The 24,324-nt window shown below is 42.4% G+C and overlaps 1 protein-coding gene across 2 annotated transcripts in view; it reads right to left on the minus strand.

Moving 5' to 3' along the window:
- The window catches only part of PNP (purine nucleoside phosphorylase), a 379,606-nt gene that overhangs the window by 205,341 nt on the left and 149,941 nt on the right, over nucleotides 1–24,324 (minus strand). For both annotated transcript variants that reach the window (XM_069633728.1, XM_069633727.1), the window contains one exon: nucleotides 951–1,120. In XM_069633728.1, the coding sequence (XP_069489829.1) occupies nucleotides 951–1,120 (170 nt within the window). The remainder of the gene's footprint in view (nucleotides 1–950; nucleotides 1,121–24,324) is intronic.

The following is a 24,324-nucleotide window of genomic DNA, read 5'->3' on the forward strand; positions in this document are numbered from 1 at the left end:
CCATGGGGACCTGCTCGGACTCAGCAAACCACCTGCATCCGTACCTTCTAACAGTTTGGCAGGGTCATGAAGCATACCCTTCCTATCAAAGGATTCAACTAGACCCTTCAGCACCTTAATGCCACAACGTAATTGTGAGTACATTCTGCTTCAAACCAACAATCCCAGTGCTCTGCGGGGCTAAATTTGTACTAGCGTAACAAATACAAGCCTCCTGAAAAGTAACAGGAGGACACCACGAATGCTCCACAAAACGCTACAATAAAGGTTTTTCTCCAGTTTCATGCAGGTTATTCTTTCAGGACAGGGTTTTTGTCTCACAAGAACAGTTCTCTTGAATAGAACACGTGGATCTCCAACTACAAGAAAGGAGTATCTAAAAATATAGAAGTTGTGCAAAGGTTCTGCCATCCCGACACTATGGCTACTTAGAGCGTGATCTATCACCTTTCCCATATTCAGCTTCCTAAACCAAGAAGCGGGTCCCCTTCAAAGAAGAATACTCCTTGAAGGAGGCTAGTTCGATTCTGCAGCACGAACACTGTAGCATATGCAGGCACATCATGGGTTGCGACTCCCCATGAGAACAAAAATCAATCTCTAGTGTGAGATCTTTTTATTATTGATCTACCCAAAAACGTAAGGACTGACCAGCAGGAATTAATGTCACGGCACATGATACCAACATTCCGTATATCCCAGAGATAAATCCTTCTTGCTCAATGATCACAACTGCATGCTGCTCCGACAGCAAAAGGTATAGAACTCTCCCTCTTGCCGTGGAGGGGCCAGGTCCATACAGGTTTCCCAATCAAGCATTTAGAAGAAAACTGTAAAATCTAGGCCTGGTTTACTTAATTGTGATTAACTCCTTTTCCCCCTCCCAGAACAGGTGCAAATCCATCAGATACCATACACAAACTATGTGGGAAAGAAACAGACTACACTACCTGTGCTTCTGGGGAAATTAGGAATGTCCTCATATTTAAAAGTCACTTCGTCTTTCAGCAGGTTTGCCAGATTCCCGAGCCCAGAGCCGCAGATAATAGCCACCGTAGGCCGGTGTTTTGTGTGCGCCAGGAGCCAGTCAGAGGTCTGTTTGTATTCTTCATACGCATACCTGGAAGGAAGCACCAAAGAAGCAGATTAGAAAAAAAGCACATACAAAAGTGCCACAATTATGGTAATTCGAAAACGTAATTAATCCGGTGCCATCAAATCGTGCATCCATAAATTAGATTTGTAAAGGAAAAGTATCCCATCAAATGTAGGGTGACTAGACATCTTGGTTTTGGAAGGGGTTTGAGGACGCCACCGTTTTTCTTTTTTTTTTCCCCCTTCACACCATGTCCCATCAAGCTCCTGCAAAACAGTCAATCAGTTTTAGAAAGGATTAAGCTGAATCTAGATAGGTCAACTTCTCAGATAAACAGTGGCTGCAGGACATATTCCAGGTGTAGTGAAAATCTCATGCAGGGGAGAGACTAACATGAGCTGCTCTTATTGCTGACAGAAAGAAGACAGCTGGCTCAAAAGAAACTAAATTCTGCAAATAAGTGATACAACTCAGTGTGGATAATTAATGGAGACAATAGAGCATAGCAAATTATATGATGGAGAAGGGAAGAAATTAGACACTTATAAAATGAAGAATAGGTTTAGGGAGAGGAAGAAATACAAGTGATTTACATCTAGTGCTACCATCTGTATTCATCATCATCATTAGTACACGCCAATCCTCTGCAAAAAAAGATTCCCCTGACAAAACTCCATGAAAAGGTTTCAACTATTGAAAGAGTTGCTGCAAGAACCCTAAAATGGACACCAAAAGTAGCCAAAGATACTTCAAAACTGATGCAATGTAGCATACTCTTATGTACCTATAATTCTATTGTCTTCACCAATCTGATTGGACATATTTTAGGCCTCCACCTTTGATCTCCCTTTGCAAAATTGTCCAGGTTTTTGCTTCGCAAAATCTTGTCACCCTATTCCAAATACCTTCTAACCTTTTGTATAATAGGCTTGTAATGGCAGAGAAAGAGTGCACAGGTTACGATAGCAATATACCAAACAAGCAATGGAACGGTGATCGATGGTTAACTCCTTTAGATACCTGTCCAAATTCTAAAAGAATTAAGGCTGGTGAGGGCAGGGGGTTGTTTGGCCCCCGTGGGTATTCCTTGCAAAGCATTATTAGTGGCCAACAAGAGTACACCAAATAGTGGTGTGTAAACCATGTATGGTTTTTGATTTTTACATTTTTAATTCCTCCATTATGGTCAAGCAGCAGAGTGTGTGTGTGGCACTGCTTAAGGTGGCTAGACAGCCACTGTCAACACATGAGCTAACTGGTACCATTGCTCTAAGGATGTAGGTTATCTGGTAGTGGTAGGATAGTCAGACTGGATATCTGAAACTAGGCTGGAGTTTCAAATTATTCAATCCCTCACCTTCTCTCCACCAAGAACAGGCCCTATGGCATTAAGACCTCGCAATGTTGGCAGCCCTCACTTGTCTTTGGAGATGTACTGAGAAGGATTCTAGCAACAAGTCATTTTCAGCAGCGGATTTACATAAGATATTTATATGCACCGCAGAAGGGAGTGCAACCGGATAATGATCCATGATCAACCCCCTCCCCCAAAGTATTAAAGCTAGGTAAAAGAACTGGTTGTTCGAATTTGTACTTATAAGCCCTCTTCTTCCCCAGCTCCAGTTAACTACCAAACTACCAAGAACGTGCCCTCTTCCAAAAGAAGGCAAGTGTGTCACAAGGTAAACCTCCCCTTTTAGCAGTCTAGTTTAGTTTATTTATTTATTTTGCCACTACCAATTTTCCTTCAACTCAAGCATAATACCAAGATGCATGCTGGTGTCAAATTGACAAGCAGGGGACTTAACCACAGTTTTACTTTTGTCAGGACAGAGGGGAGTGGGGGGGGGGGGTAGAACAATCATATGCAACATAAGGATTTATATATTGGAAGGCTGGTTTATATTGGGGTGCATTTACTGCTACTCAAACTCTTGAAAGCCATACATTGACACATATTTGTATCAGATAGAGTGGAGAAGATGTAGTCCAGTGCCTGTAGTGCAGTCTTCTTTCAAATCAGAGCTTCATCTCTTAAGTGAATGATCTTGGACATGAGCATTATCTCTACACCACCTGCAAAAATTGGTATGTCTAATGAAGCATGGGGCACCAGGACATCATGAAATGGTTTCAGAGTTCTCAAGTTTCCTGTGGCCAGATAATCCTGGGTTTTGCTTAAAATTCTGGGATTTGAACCTTTTACTGAATTTCAAATGGAAAACATTACCAAAAAAAAAAATAAATAAAAAAAAAAAAAATAAAACACTGAGTGGCCTTTTCACGCCTGGTCACAAGAAAGTTGAGAGCTCTGTGGTTTTGTGTTTTGAGCTGGCAGGAAGCCAGTTATGTGTCTTTTGACTCTGCTCATGTGTAGCTTTAATTGTCAAGACCCTCTGGCTCCCCCACTGCTATTCAAGTGTAAACAGATGCAACACCCCATATACATATTACAGGTAGCTTTGCAAGTCTAGGGGCTGTAGGGAAAATGACACTCGAATTTCAGCCAGGACAGAATTTCATCAAAAACTCTGCCTCCAACAGCAAGAGGTGTGTGCCTCTGGTGTGGGCCAGTACTGTGAATTTATATAAAACAAAGAAAAAAGGGGGGGGGGGGGTTTGAACCCGGCTTTGCATGGTAGTTATACCATAGCATAGTGCACCACACCATGGTATAGTATGGACTGAGTTGCAATGAAATGTAGGACTAACAATTACTTATCAATAACACCCTATCCTATTAAAGTTAACGCCCTACTAATATGAAGGCAGCTCAGTCCATTGGTGCAGATCATTGGTACAAATTGGCCCACTCATGGAGGGTGCAAGCACAGGCTGTGCGGTGTTGATTGAAAAATGCAAGAAATAAACCTGCTTTTGCGATGAAGATGTGAGCTGAGGAATGTGAAAGGTCACGCTGCTGAAAGTAGCTCTGTTGTCTGTGTTCTACAGCAGGAAGCCAGAATAGAGAAATGCATCTCATTCGCATCCGTTTGCTGCCCTGAAACTATGGTAAACAGTGAAAGGAAACAACATGTGTTTCTGGAACCTTCTAAGAGGTTTGGCTTTTCAGAGACAAGACATAAAGGAGTTTATAGAAATAGATTAGCAGTTTGCTAATTCAAATGTTCTTGATTAGCAATCAAACCAATTTGATTAGCAATGTTGTACTAATATTTTCGATGCCATCAGAAGTTATTTGTACTCAAGATATAAAATGAGCAATACATAATTTGTGTGCACCGCAGAAGTAAGACATTGGTGAGATGAGTCAGGCTTCACAAATTCTTTAAAATTCTGCTAGACCTACAGGTTGAAACCTTTGACATTTACTGAAAACAAAGTAAATGTTAAAAGTTCAAACATCCCCTGCAAATGCTACTCACCCTACATAGAATCTACTCTACTATGAAAGTGGGCAGCGAGTAAACTTTGAGCCCTGGATGAGTGTCTGCACAATGTAAAAGGTTAGCTGCATGAATGGTGACACAAATAGATAGGATTAAAAAAAGGCCCTGAAAACAGTTTGACCAGCTCACTCCTGCAGGTGCAACTATATAATGCAATCATTATCATAGAGCAAAGTGAGCTCTGGAGGCTAATTACACTATGGTTTTGCAGTAAGATGAAAATGAAATGAAAAATTTGGCCATGTGATCATGTACATTTTAAAAGTGCTCCCTTGTCAATAGGATACATCTTCCCCAGCAAAATGAAATTTAGTTGACACTATTAGATACACTAACCTACATTGTACTGTAAAACATGGAAACAATGTAGTGTTTTACAGTAGCAATACTGTACTTATGCATTATGTAATAACTTACATTTTTAGGAATGTAATTGCATAGATACATGTAACACATACTGGTCAGACAGGATACAGTTAGCTAAATAAAAGTATTCTAAATTTTCTTCTGGTTTGCATTTGAAAAAAGAAAAGTATTGCTAGAACTCCCGCACATGTGTTTGACACTTAAGAGTGGAGCAGAGGATTACTGCTGCACACTCCCTCCATTAGCCCCTTTGAACTTGCAGTGCACAGAGCAAAGATGGGGGAAGAGAGCCCTGGGCAATATAGGAATGCAGGGTGAGCTGTGCTTTCATTTAACAGGGTAAATTAAATAGCTAGGTTTGCTACACAAGTTTCAATTTGATTAGCAAACCTAGAGAATTGCATAGCAAATTGCTATGCAACACTGCTTATTTTATGCTTTGCAGAGGCGGTGTCCAATATGGCATGCAACATCATTAAGGGGCAGGCAGTTCTTACACTTTCTGGTACATACACGAAGGGGCAGGCTGAAGAGAAAGGCCTAAAAAGGGAAACGCAGAAAGAAAAGAAAAGGAAGGTTTGGCTCTCAGAGGCTGCAGTGCGTTTGCTGGTCCTTTCCTGCAGAAAGGGAGAGAAGCAGATAAGCGCTTCCGTGTTCAAGCACTGACTAGGGCGGCCTGTGGCGAGAGACTCTGCAGCAGAGGAAGGAATGGGTAATCCAAGCGCAGCAGACCAAGGGCACGCAGAACCTATCCTTCCCTGAAGCTCCAGGCAAGAATATTTAAAGCATTATTTAGGCGAGAATAAAGTACGAAGTGAGGTTGTGCGTTTGCTTATTGTGGGCAGCTGCGGGCTGGCCAACTTTTTACACTTAATGTAGATAAATGGCTTTCTGCACCGTCCAAGAAGCAAATTTCACAAATTTAAACTGGAAGCTTTAAACTCTGCCAAAGTGAATGATACATTTCAAGGCCATAGATAGCAGTGTTTTGCCAGCCAAGTGTAATTGAAGTTCATTGTGGGATAAAGGGTATCGCGGGGAGGTAGTTACTGTGAAGGTGCTAGCAGCACTGTTTCGGCCTGAAGAATAGAATCTGCTATGGCTGTAAGAGAAAATGAGATATCACTATGTGCACTTTCAATTTTGCATTACAAAAAATGTCATGCGGAACACATTGCACATTTCGTTTGTGTTAGTAATGAACCTCAATTGCTTAACAAGTAAATGAAGATTTTCCGCAAGAGTTTTGGTCTATTTATTGTTCGCCCTAAATACTTGTGATCATGCATAGAGAGGTAGAGAGCTAAGGAGTTTTTTTTTTTAACCGCCTGTGGTATAAAGTAAGGTACACCAAAACATTGTGAACTGGTTCAAAACATATGCAGCCAATTCCCCATATTGCAGTTTCAGGTGACCTGGTAAGTCTATTCTGAGCCTCTACACCAAACCACCAATGAGATACCATCTATGAAATTCCACCACGGTAGAGAAGGTGTGCCCTAGTGCACACCAGGTCCAGTTTTTGGCTTGCCGCTCATGATCCCAATATAAGAAGAACATCAGGTAGTCCTGTGTCTTTGGGGCTCACAAAATACCCATACAGGGCCTAGATGGTCCCATGTATTAAATGACATCCTCCCTAGAGGCCCCACATACCAAGAGCTCATAATGGCCCCCTGTCATGCTGAGAACCTGGTGTCTGCAGAAGCTGCTGAACCCCCGACAATCCGCCCAAAATGTGGCACTCTCAGCTGACATAAATATAACTGCTCAGTTTACCTCACTTTCAGGGGGAAGGGACAAAGAAACAAACACCAGGCTGGAAGCTATCAACTCGCTGGTTCTTCACCTGTAGTTAAAACATAAACATGCAATATACCTCATTACTCATGGGTTACTATACTAACCTTAAACTCTAAATCCTTTACCAAAATAGTTTAAAAACCATACCTGGAACTTCTCTTCAGAATGCCCAGAGAGGTGATAAGCAGACAAGACTTCCTTACTTGTGGATCAGAATCTTATAGATCATTCAGCCTTCTCAGTAGGTCCATGAATGTAATTTAACTTTGTAGTTAGTCTGCTCAACTCTAAGATTCTTGAACAAGGTCTTCAAATAAGTTTTAGGAAGTTATTTTAAGTTCTTGTATTTGTTTTTAATATTTTCTTGGTAGAGTGTCTTTTTCTCAGGAACGAATTTAACTTGCGATGGAATCTTCACGTGGAAAGCCAGCACACGCGCTAAATTCCAAAACCGCGGGAAAAAAAATAAAAAAAAAAAAAAAACCACACGCGCTTTCCTCCAAATCGCGGCAAATACGCACACGCGCTGACAATTCAATTTGCGGGTAAAACGCACTCGCGCTAAAGTCCAAGACCCGATAAAAATTACACGCGCTAAAGTCCAACTCACGAATAAATACGAAATACGTACACGCGCAAATAACCAAATCGCGAGAAAAAACACACGCGCTTATTTTATCATCACGCAGAAAAACCCTCTCGTAAACGAACAGTAAACGCGAGTCCAAAGTACACGCTCACGCTTCACTCTTACGCGCAGAGACACACGCGCGGGCTCAAAGTAACGGGCAAAAAACTCACGCGCTAGTTTGAATTGACACGTAGCGATAAAAACAAACGTATGCGCTTCAATCTTTTTAGATACAGATTTTCGATTTCAATCCCTTAGATAAATATAACCTTTTTATAAAGTTCAACAAAACTGGAAGGTCACTTATCTTGTGAATAAGACTTGAAAACTTCTTTTCTCAGAAAAAATGGAAGTTTGACTCCTGTCCTGTGTCTCCACCAAACTCCAAACACGACTCCTATTATACTTTCAGATCTTCCGCTCAACTTCTAGAAACTTGTCACCCTTGACAAAGTTAAGCAGGAGCAACAAGGCACACGACCTCTCAGCTGGGCAAGGACGATGAAAGGCAGTTTAGAATGTTCATTGGCTGGGGATTGTTTATAGGGAGGACAATCAGAATTTAGACTGAGAACCCCCATCTTGGCTTGGGGCAATTTCCATAGCCTGCAATGAAGGTTAAGGGCAAAATTGGCTGTTTAAAAATATAACCCATCATAACTTCCTAAAACCTTTCTATACTAAATATGTGTCTCCCCTGACCCAATGTAAATGAGTATATGATACTGTATGTAAAGAATATGTCACTCCAACCTGACAGTACCCCCCCTCCTAACGCCCAGTCCCTGGGCCACTCTTCAATGGAAATTTTTTATGGAATCTTTCAACCAAACGAGGAGCATGCACATCACTTGCATTCTCCCAAGTGCGCTCTTCAGGACCATAGCCCTCCCAATCTATGAGATACTGTAGCTTTCCTCTTACTCTTCTAGAGTCCAGAATTCTCTTAACCAGAAATTCTTCGGAAGAATCTTCCTCAATCACAACTGCCGAAGGAGTAGGTGTTAATCTAGTTCCTTTAACCACAGGTTTTAATAAACTAACATGGAAAGTTGGATGAGTTTTCATATGACTGAGTAATTTAAGACGAACAGCCACTGGATTAATCACCTTTTCAACAACAAACGGTCCTACGAAACGAGGACAAAACTTATTCCTTCCTTTAATTCTCAAAAACTTGGTTGATAACCACACCAAATCTCCCTCACTATATTGAGGACTAATCTTTCTTTTACGGTCAGCAAACCCTTTGTATTTTTGTTTACTCTCCACCAACACCCCTTTTGCCTTTTCCAAATTTCTTTTCATAACTTCTAGTCTCCTTTCGACTTCTGGGTTTCCTGAATCATTATTAATCTCAATACTAAGAAAACAAGGATGAAAACCTCGTCCCAAATAAAACGGAGACATAGAGGTGGCATCCTTACAACAGTTATATGCGAATTCTGCAACCCACAACAAATCTACCCACTCTTCACCCGTCTGCAGATAACACCTCAAATATTTTTCCAATTCCTGATTTATCCTTTCTACCTGCCCATTGGTTTCTGGATGGTAACCTGAAGATAAACATACCTCCACTCCCAATCTCTTACAAAAAGCTCTCCAAAACTTAGAAATAAATTGAGAACCTCTATCTGAGATGACCTGACTGGGAATTCCATGTAATCTTAACACTTCTTGCAAGAAGCTGTGAGCTAAACTATCAGCGGTAACCTCTCCCTTCATTGGAATGAAATGTGCTTCTTTAGTGAGTAAATCAACTACAACCAAAACCGAAGTACACCCTTTATCTTGTGGAAGATCCGTGATGAAATCTAAAGACACTGAGTACCAAGGCCGCGGTGGAACTGGTAACGGCTCCAATAACCCAGAAGGCTTTCCGATGAGATTCTTAGATCTAGCACAAATTTCACAGGTCTTAACAAAATTAAGGGCATCTTGTCGAATTTGTTCCCACCAAAAATTTCTTCTGATCAACTCAAGAGTCTTCCGATACCCTGGATGTCCTGCCAAGACTTATTCGTGGCACTCCTTCAACATTTTTTCTCTAAGTTCAATTGATGGTAAATAGAGTGTCATCTAAATAAGGTAAACCATCTTTAATTTTGCGAGCTGGATCCAAACAAACCCAATCTTCAAGTTGTGTCTCAGAAATGGATTCCCGTACTTGCTTGAAGATTTCGTTCTCCTTTTCAACCCCAGCAAGAACAAAACGTTCTGGAGCGATCAATGGAAGAGGCTCACAGACCGACTTAACCTCACTTTCTGGAAACTGCCGTGACAGAGCATCTGCCTTTTTATTTTGATTACCTGGCTTAAAAGTTACTATAAAGTCATAATCCGCAAAAAATAATGACCACCTAAGTTGTCGAGGTGTCAGTGTTTTTGCTGTCTTCAAAAAAAGTAAATTTCGGTGGTCAGTTAATACAGTCACAGTGTGACGTGCTCCTTTTAGAAAATGTCGCCATTCTTCAAATGCTGCTTTGATAGCAAGAAGCTCTCGGTCTGAAATGGTGTAATTTTCCTCCGCAGGTGAAAATCTCTTAGAAAAGTGGGCCAATGGATGCAATTGTCCTGTAACATTATGCCTCTGAGACAACACTGCTCCCATTGCCACATTGGAAGCATCAGCCTCTACAAAAAATGGTTTGGAAGTATCAGGGTGAATCAAGATAGGAGAGGTAATGAATTTCTCCTTCAAAATTTGAAAAGCCTCATCAGCCTTAGCTTCCCAAACAAATGGAACTCCTTTTCGTAAAAGTCGAGCAATTGGAGCTACTAAACTGGAGAAGCCTTCAATGAATCTTCGGTAAAAATTGGCAAATCCCAAAAAGCTCTGGATCTCCTTCACCTTAGTTGGAGTAGACCAATCACGAACCGCTTCCACCTTTTTTGGATTCATTTCCAGGCCACAAGGAGTGATCACAAATCCTAAAAATTCTACCGGATCTGTATGGATCTGACTCTTCTCCAATTTAGCGTAAAGATTATTCTCTCTCAATTTCCTTAAGACCTGTCGAACGTGAATTTTGTGTTTCTCCAAATTCTGGGACAAAATCAAAATGTCGTCAATATAGACGATAACAAAAACATCAAGAAATTCCCGAAGAACCTCAAAAAATTGAAAAGCCGCCGGGGCATTGCAAAGACCAAAAGGCATCACTTGGTACTCGTACAGGCCAAATCTGGTTTTAAATGCCGTCTTCCAATCATCCCCCTCTTGGACCCTTACGAGATGATAAGCTCCACGTAAATCCAACTTATAAAATATGGTTGCACCTTGGATTTGGTTTAACATTTCTGAAATGAGAGGGAGAGGATACCGATTTTTTACTGTCATTCTATTTACTGCCCTGTAATCTATACAAGTTCTGAGAGAACCATCAGCTTTAGGCACAAAGAACAATGGTGAGGCTGCCGGCGATTGAGAGTGCCGAATAAATCCTTTAGCCAAATTTTGTTTCAAATAATCATTCTCTTTTTCAGTCAAGGCATAAACCCTACTGCTTGGTAAAATAGCTCCAGGCTCCAACTCTATCTTGCAGTCAAAAGGTCTATGAGGAGGCAACTCTCCAGCTTCCTTTTCATCAAAAACATCCCAAAAATCCTGATAACAAGTTGGAAGTTCACCCACAACTGCTCCAATGTCCAAACCTATTGCCCCTCTTTCTGCAAGCGAGAATGAAACAGAATTCACAACTTTCTTTCTCTTCAAAAGATTCTCCTGAAAGACAATGTTCCTGACAAAAGGTTGATTCTAAGGATACAATTCTTGCACTCCAATCAATTCTGGGATTATGAAGTGTAAGCCAGGGCATACCCAAAATAATTTTCAAGATTGGCGCGTCAATTAACAAAAGAGATATTTTCTTTATGACCTCCAGTCATCTCCATCTCAAGTAACTCTGTATTATGAGTGATTGGACCTGAAGAAAGAGATGTCCCATCAACTGCTCTGACCTGCTCCATTTCTTTCTTATCAACTATAGGAACACCTAGAGTTTTTGCCAATCCTCTATCCATAAAATTACCCGTAGCTCCTGAATCAATAATTGGCCCAGAACCTAAAAATACCTTTTCGAACATGAAGAATACGTTCACCGTTATGTGAGGAACCGCTGTCTGTATTGTGTTAGCCACTTGTTGTACTCTGCCTGAAGATTTGGAGATCTTCTTGGGGGTAAAAGGACAGGTTTCAAGAAAATGACCACTCCTAGCACAGTATAAGCACGAATTATTCTCTCTTCTTCTTGCCTTCTCTTCCTTGGACAATGGACCTCTCACCCGGCTCTGCTGGTCAATTATCTTTGGCTTCACTTCTCTGCTCACCACCTCAACTTTAGGCCTCTCCATTCTTCCCGGAAACCTAACCTCTCCCTGAGTACGTCTACGCTCAGAATGTCTTTCTGTTAAACGAAAATCCAACTGTACCACCAAATCAATTAAGGCATCTAAAGTATTTGGTCGCTGCAAAACTCCAGCCAGAGCATCTTTTAACTCATCCTTTAAGCCCCTATAAAATAAGAGCCCTCTTCTCCTCTGGCCATTTACTTTCTAAAATTAAAGTTCTAAATTGAGTGATATAAGAAATCAACTCCTTTCCTCCCTGGCGCAGTTCCAGTAATTCTCCATCAACCTCTAAAGATAACTGTCTCTTATCAAACATTTTCTTAAATTCTGTCTGGAAAAGGGAATAATTATTCAAAGCCAAACTCTTTTGACTAACCAAAAGACTTCCCCCCACGCAGAAGCTTCTCCAGATAAATATGATAAGATGAATGTTACCTTTGAAGCATCTGTGGAAAACAACTCTGGACGACTTAGAAAATGCAACTCACACGGAGTCTGAAAAATTTGAAACTTTCTAGAATCTCCTAAGAAACGTTCTGGAGCTGCCAAAGGAACAGGCATAACTAAAGTTCCTAAACCTCTCTCTGCCCCCCTGGGAAGCCTAGGTTCTTGTTCTTCTCCTACTCTTACCAACTCAGGTGGGTTTCCTGCACCTTCCGGAACTTCACCTTCTCTTTCTTGTATTTGGGTTACCTTTAAACTTAACTCATCCATTCTTTGACAAAGACTTGAATACTCCTGATGAGCCACCCGTAACTCTTCTCTCATTTCCCTAACCATTACTCCCAATGCCTCCATGGTTGTCTCGTCGGGGTTCATAACAGCTTGGGCAGACACTTTTTTTTTTATTGGCCTTTCATACTGTCATGCTGAGAACCTGGTGTCTGCAGAAGCTGCTGAACCCCCGACAATCCACCCAAAATGTTGCACTCTGAGCTGACAAATATAACTGCTCAGTTTACCTCTCTTTCAGGGGAAAGGGGGAAGGGACAAAGAAACAAACACAAGGCTGGAAGCTATCAACTCGCTGGTTCTTCACCTGTAGTTAAAACATAAACATGCAATATACCTCATTACTCATGGGTTACTATACTAACCTTAAACTCTAAATCCTTTACCAAAATAGTTTAAAAACCATACCTGGTACTTCTCTTCAGAATGCCCAGAGAAGTGATAAGCAGACAAGACTTCCTTACTTGTGGACCAGAATCTTATAGATCATTCAGCCTTCTCAGTACGTCCATGAATGTAATTTAACTTTGTAGTTAGTCTGCTCAACTCTAAGATTCTTGAACAAGGTCTTCAAATAAGTTTTAGGAAGATCTTTTAAGTTCTTGTATTTGTTTTTAATATTTTCTTGGTAGAGTGTCTTTTTCTCAGGAACGAATTTAACTTGCGATGGAATCTTCACGTGGAAAGCCAGCACACGCGCTACATTCCAAAACCGCGGGAAGAAAAATCACACGCGCTTTCCTCCAAGTCGCGGGAAATACGCACACGCGCTGATGATTCAATTCGCGGGTAAAACGCACTTGCGCTAAAGTCCAAGAGGCGATAAAAATTACACGCGCTAAAGTCCAACTCACGAATAAATACGTACACGTGCAAATAACCAAATCGCGAGGAAAAAACACACGCGCTTATTTTATCACGCAGAAAAACCCTCGCGTAAATGAACAGTAAACGCGAGTCCAAAGTACACGCTCGCGCTTCACTCTCACGCGCAGAGACACACGCGCGGGCTCAAAGTAACGGGCAAAAAAACTCACGCGCTAGTTTGAATTGACACGTAGCGATAAAAACAAACGTACGTGCTTCAATCTTTTTAGATACAGATTTGCGATTTCAATCCCTTAGATAAATATAACCTTTTTACAAAGTTCAACAAAACTGGAAGGTCACTTATCTTGTGAATAAGACTTGAAAACTTCTTTTCTCAGAAAAAAAATGGAAGTTTCTGACTCCTGTCCTGTGTCTCCACCAAACTCCAAACACGACTCCTGTTATACTTTCAGATCTTCCGCTCAACTGCTAGAAACTTGTCACCCTTGACAAAGTTAAGCAGGAGCAACAAGGCACACAACCTCTCAGCTGGGCAAGGACGATGAAAGGCAGTTTAGAATGTTCATTGTCCTCCCTATAAACAATCCCCAGCCAATCAGAATTTAGACTGAGAACCTCCATCTTGGCTTGGGGCAATTTCCATAGACTGCAATGAAGGTTAAGGGCAAAATTGGCTGTTTAAAAATATAACCCATCATAACTTCCTAAAACCTTTCTATACTAAATATGTGTCTCCCCTGACCCAATGTAAATGAGTATATGATACTGTATGTAAAAAATATGTCATTCCAACCTGACAGTACCCGACACCCACTCACCGCCCAACCAGCTTCTCAAGAAGATTGAGAGGAGAGCTGACCCGATGCTTCTTATGTACCTTCCGGTGCTTCAACTTTGATGAGACATTGTCCCAACAGCAGTGTTGCACTCAAACCTCCTACCCGATCACCACATTACTTCAACGGTATTACTTATGACAGGTGGCACTATACAAATATAACGTAAGAGGCATGTCTAACAAATCACTACAGGCTAAATGTGGATAAAGTGATGGAGTCTGTCTAGATAGCTGCCCTACAAATGCCAAAAGGGGGACTTCCTGGGCCTCCACTTAGGATGTTGCTCTGCCCCCAGTAAACCAGCCCTGTACACCTGCCAGCAGAGGGGCACCAGCAATTTCATATGCCAAATAGATAACAATGGATGCTGCAGAGGCTCTCCTTTCCGCCTGTGAAGGTCCACATTTAACAAACAGGGTGTCAGTCTTACGAAAGAAGTCTTATCCAACTATGTCAGGACTGCTCTCCTGACATTCAGCTTTTGCTGCCTTCCTTCCTTCAGGGGAGGCGACTTTTGCACACAACCACTGCCTGTGATTGAGATGGATGACACCGAGACCACCTTTGGGTGAAAAAGAGGTTACATTTTAACAGAATTGCTTCAGGAAGCACAGACAAAAAAGGGGGCGGTTATCAGCAAAGTCCCAAATTCTCAGTAGTTATAGCCACCGAAAATATGGTTTGAAAAGTTTGGGTCTTTGGATTAATTTCCTCAACACAGGCTCAAAAGGGGAGAGTGGGGTGGGAGGGTAATGGGGTTTGGGGGAAGGCTGAAGAGCCTTCAGAGCCAAAAGGCAGATCCCAAGGAGGAACCTCACCCAGAGCTGTGGGCCCAAATAGGAAAAAGCTCTTTAAAAGAAGATGAACCAAAACCTGGCCCCCAGAAAGCTCATCACCGGGTTCTCTGAGGGTTTGACAGCAGCCCATTGGGAACAAAAGATGGATACCGCTGAACCTTCCATGAAACCATCTTGCAAAAACAGCATCACTGAGGTTAACCTGCAAGCCAGGAAGAGGGACCCCATTTGAGGAGACAAAGTTCCTCCAATACCTGTTACAAACCTTAAGTGTGGCAGGACTCCTGGAATTTTGGACAGATAGTGTTAGCTGAGCGGATACCTCTGCTTTGTAGATTCTGCCTCAACTTATACCAGCCCATGCTGACTCCAGCTGTGAAGGAGCGTAGATCTGACTCCAAGACTAGAGGAGAGAACATACTGGTAATACCACCATCGTCAGAAGGAGCGGGAACCAAGGCCTCAGAAAGGAACCGCAAGAATTACCAGAGCCCTGCATTTCATGCTCTTCTGCATTGCTTTGGAAATCAAGGATTCTGGAAGAAGGCATACAACAGTCCCCCCCTGGCCTGATAGCACAGGAAACTGAAGCAAAAGGATGCAAGAGCTGCATTCCCTGGGCAGCAACAATATCTACCCACAGGGTGTGGCTTCCAAATCTTAAGACAGATCTCCCTCAGCACCCACGTTTCAACAATCACTCTTGAAACGGCGGAAATTGCTCAATATATTTGCTGCCCTATTCCCCAACCCCTGGTATGTACATCCCGAGACCAAATAATTTTCTGTCAAACAATCCAACTTTGTGAGCCAGGGGGCAGGAAGCAGAATCCCCTAGCCTGTTGATGTATCCCATCGTAGTGGCACTCTCTTTCTACACCACAAAAGCCTACACCACAAAAGCCTTTTGATGAACCTGAACACCAAACCACTGAAGGGCACTCGCGCAGCAGCAAGCGCCTTCCAATTCGATGACTGGTACTTCACTTCCTTCGCCCACATTCCTCGATGAGTGCCCTACAGTAGCTGCCAAACCAACCCTGCTAGAAGGTGAGATTGGAAACTGAGACGTTAAAGGGAATCCCTTTCTTAGGCTCGGTGTGTGCTGCCACCTGCTCAACTCCTCCCTGAAACTCTCAGTAGCAAGTAGAATTGCTTCAAAGCTCAATGATAAGGCAAACCAAAGTGCATAGTGTGCAGGTGCCTTACAAATGGCCGAAGGTTCAACCTGGCTTAAAGGAATTACCTGTGCACATGCAGTCATAAGCCCCTGTAATTGCAGAAGGGGTCTCGCTGATGTTGCCTGTAGTCCAATCCATCTCAACAATCCCCTCAATGTTTTGGCTGCGAGGGAAGCAAGACCTTGTCCAGGTCCATCCTGAACACTGTCCCTATGCACTGGAGATTTTGTGAAGGACTAGCCGTGGCTTCTTCCAATGTATCCACCATCCCAGCAATTAAATCTTGCATTTCCATTCCATTAACTCCTTCTTCCCCGTAGCTCAGATCAGCTAACCCTCCCACTATGTGAACGCTTGCATTCCTTCCTGTTACAGAGCAGTCATCACAGGGACGAGGATCTAAATACTGGTAGGGCAGACAAAGAGAGGTACCCAATACTGGTAATAGGAAGGCTGTAACAACTAACTATTTATATTCTGGGGGAATCGGCATGTTAAGGCATGAATGCTGAAGGTCCAGCGACACCCGAAATGCCATCCACCACACATGGCCGGAAGATTAAATAAACAATTTTAGGTGTCCATCTTGAAGTTCTTGTTCTATACGAACCTGAGGAAGGCCAAAAAGTGCAAAAATTACCTACAATGTTTCCGATTGCATGAATACAAGAACTACGGAGCAGAATCCCTCTACCTTGTGAGACCTTTATGATGATTTTCCTTCTCAATAGAATTAGGATACCCCGGATTGTACTGGTGAACTCAACCCTGTGCTCTTGCTTCAGAATCTGGGAGGACCAACCGATCTGAGGTCACCTTCTCCCATTCGTTAACAACCATCTGACTACTACCAGACTGCTGTAATTATAAGGACTTCGGCTAGGGATAAGTCCTTGAAACGAGCTGCCACACTGTGCGTAGCGCTATGAAATGTGCCCCTAGCCCTTCCTATAACCACTATATTTGGACTTACAGGTTTGCTCCTTCTTACTTCGTTTTTGAATATGAATAAAATGATTTATGCGACAAAGTCAAACAAGAAACAATTGTACACAAAAATCGTATTTCATAAACAAAGTTCTCGAAAGAAATGTACACTTTATATAACCAAATCAAAATTGACAAGGTTTTTTTAAGCTTATTTATTCGTAGACAAGCTTTATACACACACAACTTACCACACCAAAAACTACCTCACTTTGATCAGCACTTCTATATACAAATTCCGCACCCATCAATACCCTCATTCCAACATTTCTCAAACAGGTTTTTTGATTTCTCTGATCTTTAAATCGGGAACAGAAAACGCTGGAGGGATTCAGTTTCACCTTCACAGAAAAGGGAGTTGGATTTAACATTTACATTGCATCTTTCTTTTACTATTGAGAATGATAAAATCCCTAGACTTATCTTAGTGTAAAGAGGTCTTTTCTCTGTAGTTCAGTTTGCACCGTTCGCTGAGCTTAGGTGCGGTTTCCGGGTGGGTGCGACTTCCAATGTGCTGTTGTGCCGGGGTATGTGTTGTTAATCTGTTTTTGCAGTGTGGGGACGTGCGTGTGGGTTGCTGTGCAGAGATGTGGGTTTGTGAGTTTCTGTATGCAGAAAGTTGAGGTTTTAGAATTAGGTTAGCAGACTTTCCTTCCCTCTGTCTTTGCGTTTCTATCCTCAGCATCTATGAACGTCTTGTGCGTTTGGTATTGCTAGTTGGCAGCCATCTTTAGGAGTGCCAGTTTTCCTCTGTGTTACTCTAGTGCTATGTCTACCTGGCTGATGCAGGCGTGTTCCCTTCCCTGGGTTGGCGATGCTTGGATTGGGGGTTTCTGGTCACTTCCTGCCTGTCCCTTGGGGGTGTTCTTACCAGAGTTTCCTCTGTGGGCTAGCTGTATCTGGGCAGGGGTAGTTGGGGTGTCCTTCCCCCATCCTCTGGTTAGGGGAGATCAAGTCAGGGTAATGGGCTAATCCTTAGGATTCTTGTTTCCGTTGGGTGTGTATTTCCTAGTTGTTTCCTTCTAGTTCTGGGGCAAAAAAAGAGCAAGGTTTTTAGTGGTTTCCTGAATTACAAATGATCCCTTGTGTTGAGTATTCTTTTCGGTAATTCATTCCAGGTTATTGCTGCTAGGTGCAAGAATGATGATCCTCCGAATTTACTTTTATTGTATAGTTTTGGTTCTAAGCGAATGTCATTGCTTGATCAGAGTGGTCTTGTCGGATGGCAGATGGTTATTTTCTCCTTTAGGAACTCTGCTCCCTGGCCGTGGATTGTTCCCTGGGAAGCAGCCTGCGTCGTCGTCCTTTAAGCCCTACATTAAGGGAAGATCCCAGTACCCACCTGGGACCTAGCATCCTACAATCAAACAGAAAATAAAATAACTGAGGATTCTGGCATTAGAAATGGTATTTATAACTCCTGGAAGTGGTGAAGGAAAATAAAAAAAGTAAAAAGTGGTTATGGCTTCTGTATGAGGGGATAAACTTCAAATGGAAGTACTGTGACGAGGAAGAGGGATGCAGATGTAAGACCAGTGTTGGCACTTTAGTTATCCAGCACTGCCAGATTTGCTGAAAGGTGCCAATGTCAGACACATTTCTGTTGGTTGAACAGTCAAGGGCGACCTTCTGGCACTCCTAGCAACGATGGCACCAATGAATGGATTGGACTTCCTTCCGCTTGGTGGAGTGCATACAAATATGCATTTCAAGAGAGCGGATCAGTATAACTTCAATTGAATGATTAACAGATTGCTTTAACAACTAAACTGAATCCATCCAAGCTAGAAATCTAAGGAAGCAATTTCTCTTAACAATAAATCACGAATAATGTACTATTATATCACAGCAGAACTTTGTTGGAATCCCTAAATTTCATCATGTTCAATTTGACATGGTTAGTTAACTGGACTCCTATTTAGGACAACAGACGAAAAGTACTTGGCACCACACGAGAGTTGGACAACAGAAGAGCTCTCAATCAAGAAACGTTGCACATTGACTATGGCTCAAATAACATGAAACAGCAAGTGAATGACAGAAGATCATTCTTTATATAATATAATTGCAGTGGTTGGCTTCTTCCAGGAGACCGGTCTACTGGACAGACATATTACAGGAAAAGTAAAGAATAACTCTACAACATCCAGTAATCACCGATTCATTGGGGGCAATGACTCTTGCTGAATAGAGATCAGTAAACTTCAAGAGGTTGAATCTCCTAAAGACCTCAGGACCTGATGAAAGATACTTAGGAAAAATCCTTGTAAAAATTGTTTACAAATTTAAATTAAAACAAGTCATAAAAAATAAATATCCTGTACTGCGTGTAAAACAAGCAAAGAGCAGTCTGGTGGCTGCCACCAACACTATAATGCCTTTTTAAAATAATGAAACCCATCTGAAGGGACAAAACTAACCATATCAAATACCCAACCTTCATTAATTATTGTTGCCGTTATGATTCAGCAGTATGGCGCGAAAATTTAAAAAGCTTCCGTGCTCTGTGGCCTTTCTGGTTTAAGGATTAAGGGCCTGATTCACAGAGCGGTTTCCTATGGGATTGTGCCATTATAAAACACTGCTATGAATCAGGCCTTTAGTCTCTTCTTGCTTTGTACAGGAGGTGCCTACCCAACCTTTCTCTTTTGGTTTGCGGCATTGCAATGAAGGGTCAGAACCGCCTGAGCATGATTGGAACAGTTACTAACGAATTAGGATGCAGAGACACCAACGAATTAGGATGCAGCGACACAGCCTATAGGTGCGTGGCAATGTATATACCACATCCACATCTGGGCTAAGCCCTATGGAGGCTTCCTCCGCTTGCCCAACACCCCTGGATCTTTGACAATTGCTTTATGAATATTGTGTCTAAGCACTACCCACCCTCTTTCACCACTGTTCGGAGACATGACATATTGATACACCGGCATCACCACTATTAGTAGACCTAGTAAAATACGCCTGTGCACTCTGGTCATAAGTCTTAACTCGATTATTAAAGTGATGGAGCTGCAAGCACTAACCTGAGGACATGTGCGTTTGTTTCAAAGTAGTTACTAGGTATGTAGAGCATTTATAGCAATTTTAAAATGCATTTTCAGGTGGTCAAATAACCCTCAGAAAACACCAAGAAAATCAACATGACTACATAAATATGCTCTACGTATGCAGTGGTTAATGTCTGAAATGTAGTGTTTGGCAAACAATTTAGACATAGTAAATAGACTTTGTACCGTGGTACCATGGTTAAACCCAACTTTATTTTTTTTTTATTATGACCATTAGATCAACTAAAAGCAATTAAGACAATACCGTAGTATCTACTAGCCACAACAAGTTTCCTTGAATCCCTTGATAGTGGATTTTTGTGACTTCTGGCAACACCTAAGCCCCGTCCACCTGGTGCCTTCCTGGTTGCTGATCCCACCGCCCCCCCACTTAGCAAGCCCCACCCACCTGGTGCATTCCTGGTTGCTGCTCTTTTTCCCTACTTAAGGAGCCCCCAAGCCCCTTTTGCTTTGCAGATGGGGAGGAGTGCAAGTGGATCTAGGTCACCTGGCCTAAGCACCACCCACCTTCTTAGCCCTGCCTCTTCCTTCCTGCTCTTAGCTCTCAGATCAAGGGCGTCTCTCGCCTGGGCGTCCGAAGCGAAGGACAGACAAATAAAGGGGCAATTCCTGTTCGGTCCAGGAGGACCCAGTGCCCGACCCCCTGCTCAGACAGCAGGTAAGCATGCACAAACGTGTGTTTAATCCCTCTGTCCCCACAGGACATCACCACCCCCTCTGGAACCCCTGTGAGGTTCCCTGTGCCCCCCCTTCTCACACAGGTGTTGCCCGTTTTGCTTGATTCTTCTACCCTGAACCCCCCAGACCCCCAGCCCACTTCTGCAGGAGTCTGTTGTGATACATTCTGGTTTCATCATCACCGTCTTGTGGCCAATGCTGGATTTGACTTTTATGGACTTCATTGATTCACGGTGTGTCACGCTTTCTCAACTCTCATGCTGGACTTCCTTTGCATCTTGTACTTATGGTGGCCCTGAATCATGCTGTTCTCATCTTCATCTTGTATCCTGGCTTGCAACATTGTGTGTTACTACTGACTTCTGCAATTGTATTTGCACTCCTCTCTTGCTTCACCACTCTGACTGCTTACTCTCTGTTCTCTCCTCCCCTTACTTTCTTCTATGTACTTACTCTATCAGAATTGTCCCCGGGCCTAGTATGATAGCAACCTCGTCGGTCTCCTGCCCCCCTCCCCTTACTTGTTTTTTTTCCACCATCCCCCGCTCCCCCCAGCACTATCTGAAATGTGGTCAGGCCAAGTACGATAGTCACTTGTTTTGTTCCTCCCCTCCCTTTCTGAACCCCTCTCCCTCACCTTTTGTTTCTTCTCCAGCACTACCAGAAATGTTGTCGGGCCTAGAACGGTAGTCGCCTGTCTGTCCATTTCCTTGCCACTATCCCCTCCCTTCCCTATCTATGCCTTACCTCTTGCACTATCTGAAATGTTGTCAGGCTGAGTACTAAAGTTAATTTCACATCCTTACTGTTCATGGCCTGTAAGAATGTCATTGTATTTTCCCTTGTTCCCTCCCTTGCCATGCTTTGAAACACAGTGTATAGGCGCTATAGAAATAAATTAATCATATATCACTAGTAGGAGGCGTCATTGCGTTTGTAACCTTTGCCTTCTGTATAGTGGCTTGTTTTGTTTTTTATCTGGCTGTAGAGGTGCTTTTTGCATGTTATGCCACACATTTGGTATGTGCTTCAAATTACACCATTTGTTTGACTGTATTATTTATGTTCATAGCGATTTTAGAAGCGATACTGTTCTCAGCCATGAAGAAAGTTCATGAATGACATCTGTACTGTGGATTTTGTCGAATTTGCATTGTATTGATGCAGGCTGCCAAGGCTGGAGGGGTATTATTGTTAGGGATTTTGCTGCATTTAAGCGCCACCTAGCTTTGTCCAGTAGGTGATGATATATAGATTGCATGTTTGAGTCATCCTCTTTATTGGCTCCTTGTGGCACTTCATGCCAAACAGAAAAGGATTTTGTTATAGATAACCGAAAATCACACCCACGCTCCGTGAATATTCTATCCGAACTGAAGGTGCCAACAGCACATCACAGATCTCTTGCGCTTTTTATCCGGCTCTCTTTAATCACCGCCCCTACTTGCATTACAGATCTGTCAACAGTACAGGATATAAGAACCTTTAACATAACTGGAATGGATCATAACTGATTGCAACCCCCTTGGGCTGTGCAGGTGCTCGTAAATACAGGAGTGCTGCACTAGCCTCCCTACGATCACGTTGGCCGTCTCCCTAGTGTCTCTGCCTAGCAACTGGAAGGACGCCTGTGTCAAGCGACTGCCCTTAACCAGAGACAAACAAAAGAAATAAACATGCTTTGCCAATGCTCGTTTTTTTGGGCTTCCGACCCGCACCATGCACCTGGGATGGGCCAGATGTACTAAAGGCTTAACTGGCTGCAACATAAACTTCCTGCTCTGGCTCCAATCTTTTGGTGAAAGGCCCTTGGTTCCCTGAGGATTATCAGATCGAGATGGCAGGCCATTACCAGCCTGAAAGCCATCTACTGTTGCCATCATCATTGCTGCATTCTGGAGTTCCCAGAAGACTGCAGGTAATGTCAGTCTTCAGAAACTGATTTCAACAATTGGACTCCTGGTTGTTGGAGCCTATTCTACCCAGGAGGGTTGCTTAGGAAACAAAAATTACAGTTGAACAGGTCCAAGATAAATTTTGCTCAGAGTATACTCCTACTCCTTGTTACCCTCTGCATAAATCAAGAAAGTGTCACTTTTTCATACTGCGTTTGTGAAACCAATCTCGTTTTTATATATATCTAAAGTTGTCCAAGTCAACATAAAATGGACATTTAAGAGATAAGACATCAAACGCTGCTCCGGAAATACAGACAAATATTTTTTTTTTTTTTTTTTTTTTTTTTGAAATATCAGTCGAAATATGTCGCAGTATGTTGCCGCGACATCTGACTTTTATTACAACCGAGGTTCATCCGAAGATTCATTTCCTTTTCCTTTAGTCCATTTCTTTGTGGACAAAAGTTCGATTGATGAGCTCTCCATTAAGAGCATCTTTCTATGTTCTCTAAATCAAGTGCGTCTATGAAGTTGACTATGAAGTTGACAAAAGTTCGATTGATGAGCTCTCCATTAAGAGCATCTTTCTATGTTCTCTAAATCAAGTGCGTCTATGAAGTTGACTATCGCACAGCAAAGTTTTACAACGTTTCCGGCCATTGCCTGCGACCACCAATCACGTGCTTCTGGATCCGCTGGATGAAAGTTGCCTAGGTGTAATGCTCGTTTTGTTGTGAGCTGCGTGCATTTAGTTATCAAATGTTCAATGGATTCAGGTTCTTTCATGCAGAAGCGGCATCTGTCGTTGTTTACTTTATTTGAGTGACGAAGCCACAATGCTGCTTTTGTGTTGATTGCATTTAACCGAATTCGTAGAAACTGAGCCCGGTGGTGGCGGGAAGGGCAGTTTGTCAAATATTTGCATAAAACGCCCAACTTATGTTGTCCAATTGCGGTGTCTAGAGTTGTGACCATCTTACGACGTTGGTCGTAATTCTGGATCCAATGCATTGTGTCGACCTTTTTCTTAACCAATTGCGGTCGCTTTATCAATTCATCAGTATTTGAGTTAGCATGGGTTAGAATGTTTTTCAGACGTTGTTTCCACTCTTCGAGTAATACTGAGTTTCCCGGGCCAAGTCTGATGGAAAAGGGCTGATAGGCAGGTGGTTTAGATGGCATAATCATTTTTCTAAAAGCCATCAGAGATTTCCATATTACGCAAGCGTGAAGCGAGTTTATGGAAAGTTCGTATCTTAGTTGGATCATTGAGATGTAGGTTGGTAACTTCAAGACACGTCGCCAGAAAATAGCTTCGAGCTTCTGCCAAAAGACCGCTTCGATGGACCACCCTGCTTCAGATCCATAAGTAATCGCTGGAACGACTTTCTGCAGATAAAATTTCAGAATTGGGGTGAGTGCGAATTTGCCATACGATTTGTCCAGAAGCTGGGCTTGAATTCCAAATTGCACCATTCGGGCTTTCAAGGCTGCTTTCCACGGAGTTTCGCAGAGTGAGTTGTTAAAGGATATCCCCAAATATCTAATTGAATCGACCACATCTAGTGGTTTTTTATTTATATACCAGATGAAAGGACGTTGATTATTAGATTTTGGTTTGCCGATGATGATAATTTTGGTCTTGTCG

The sequence above is a fragment of the Ambystoma mexicanum genome, chromosome 13 (assembly GCF_040938575.1).
Source record: "Ambystoma mexicanum isolate Mex_15411 chromosome 13, UKY_AmexF1_1, whole genome shotgun sequence".
Taxonomy (NCBI): domain Eukaryota; kingdom Metazoa; phylum Chordata; class Amphibia; order Caudata; family Ambystomatidae; genus Ambystoma; species Ambystoma mexicanum.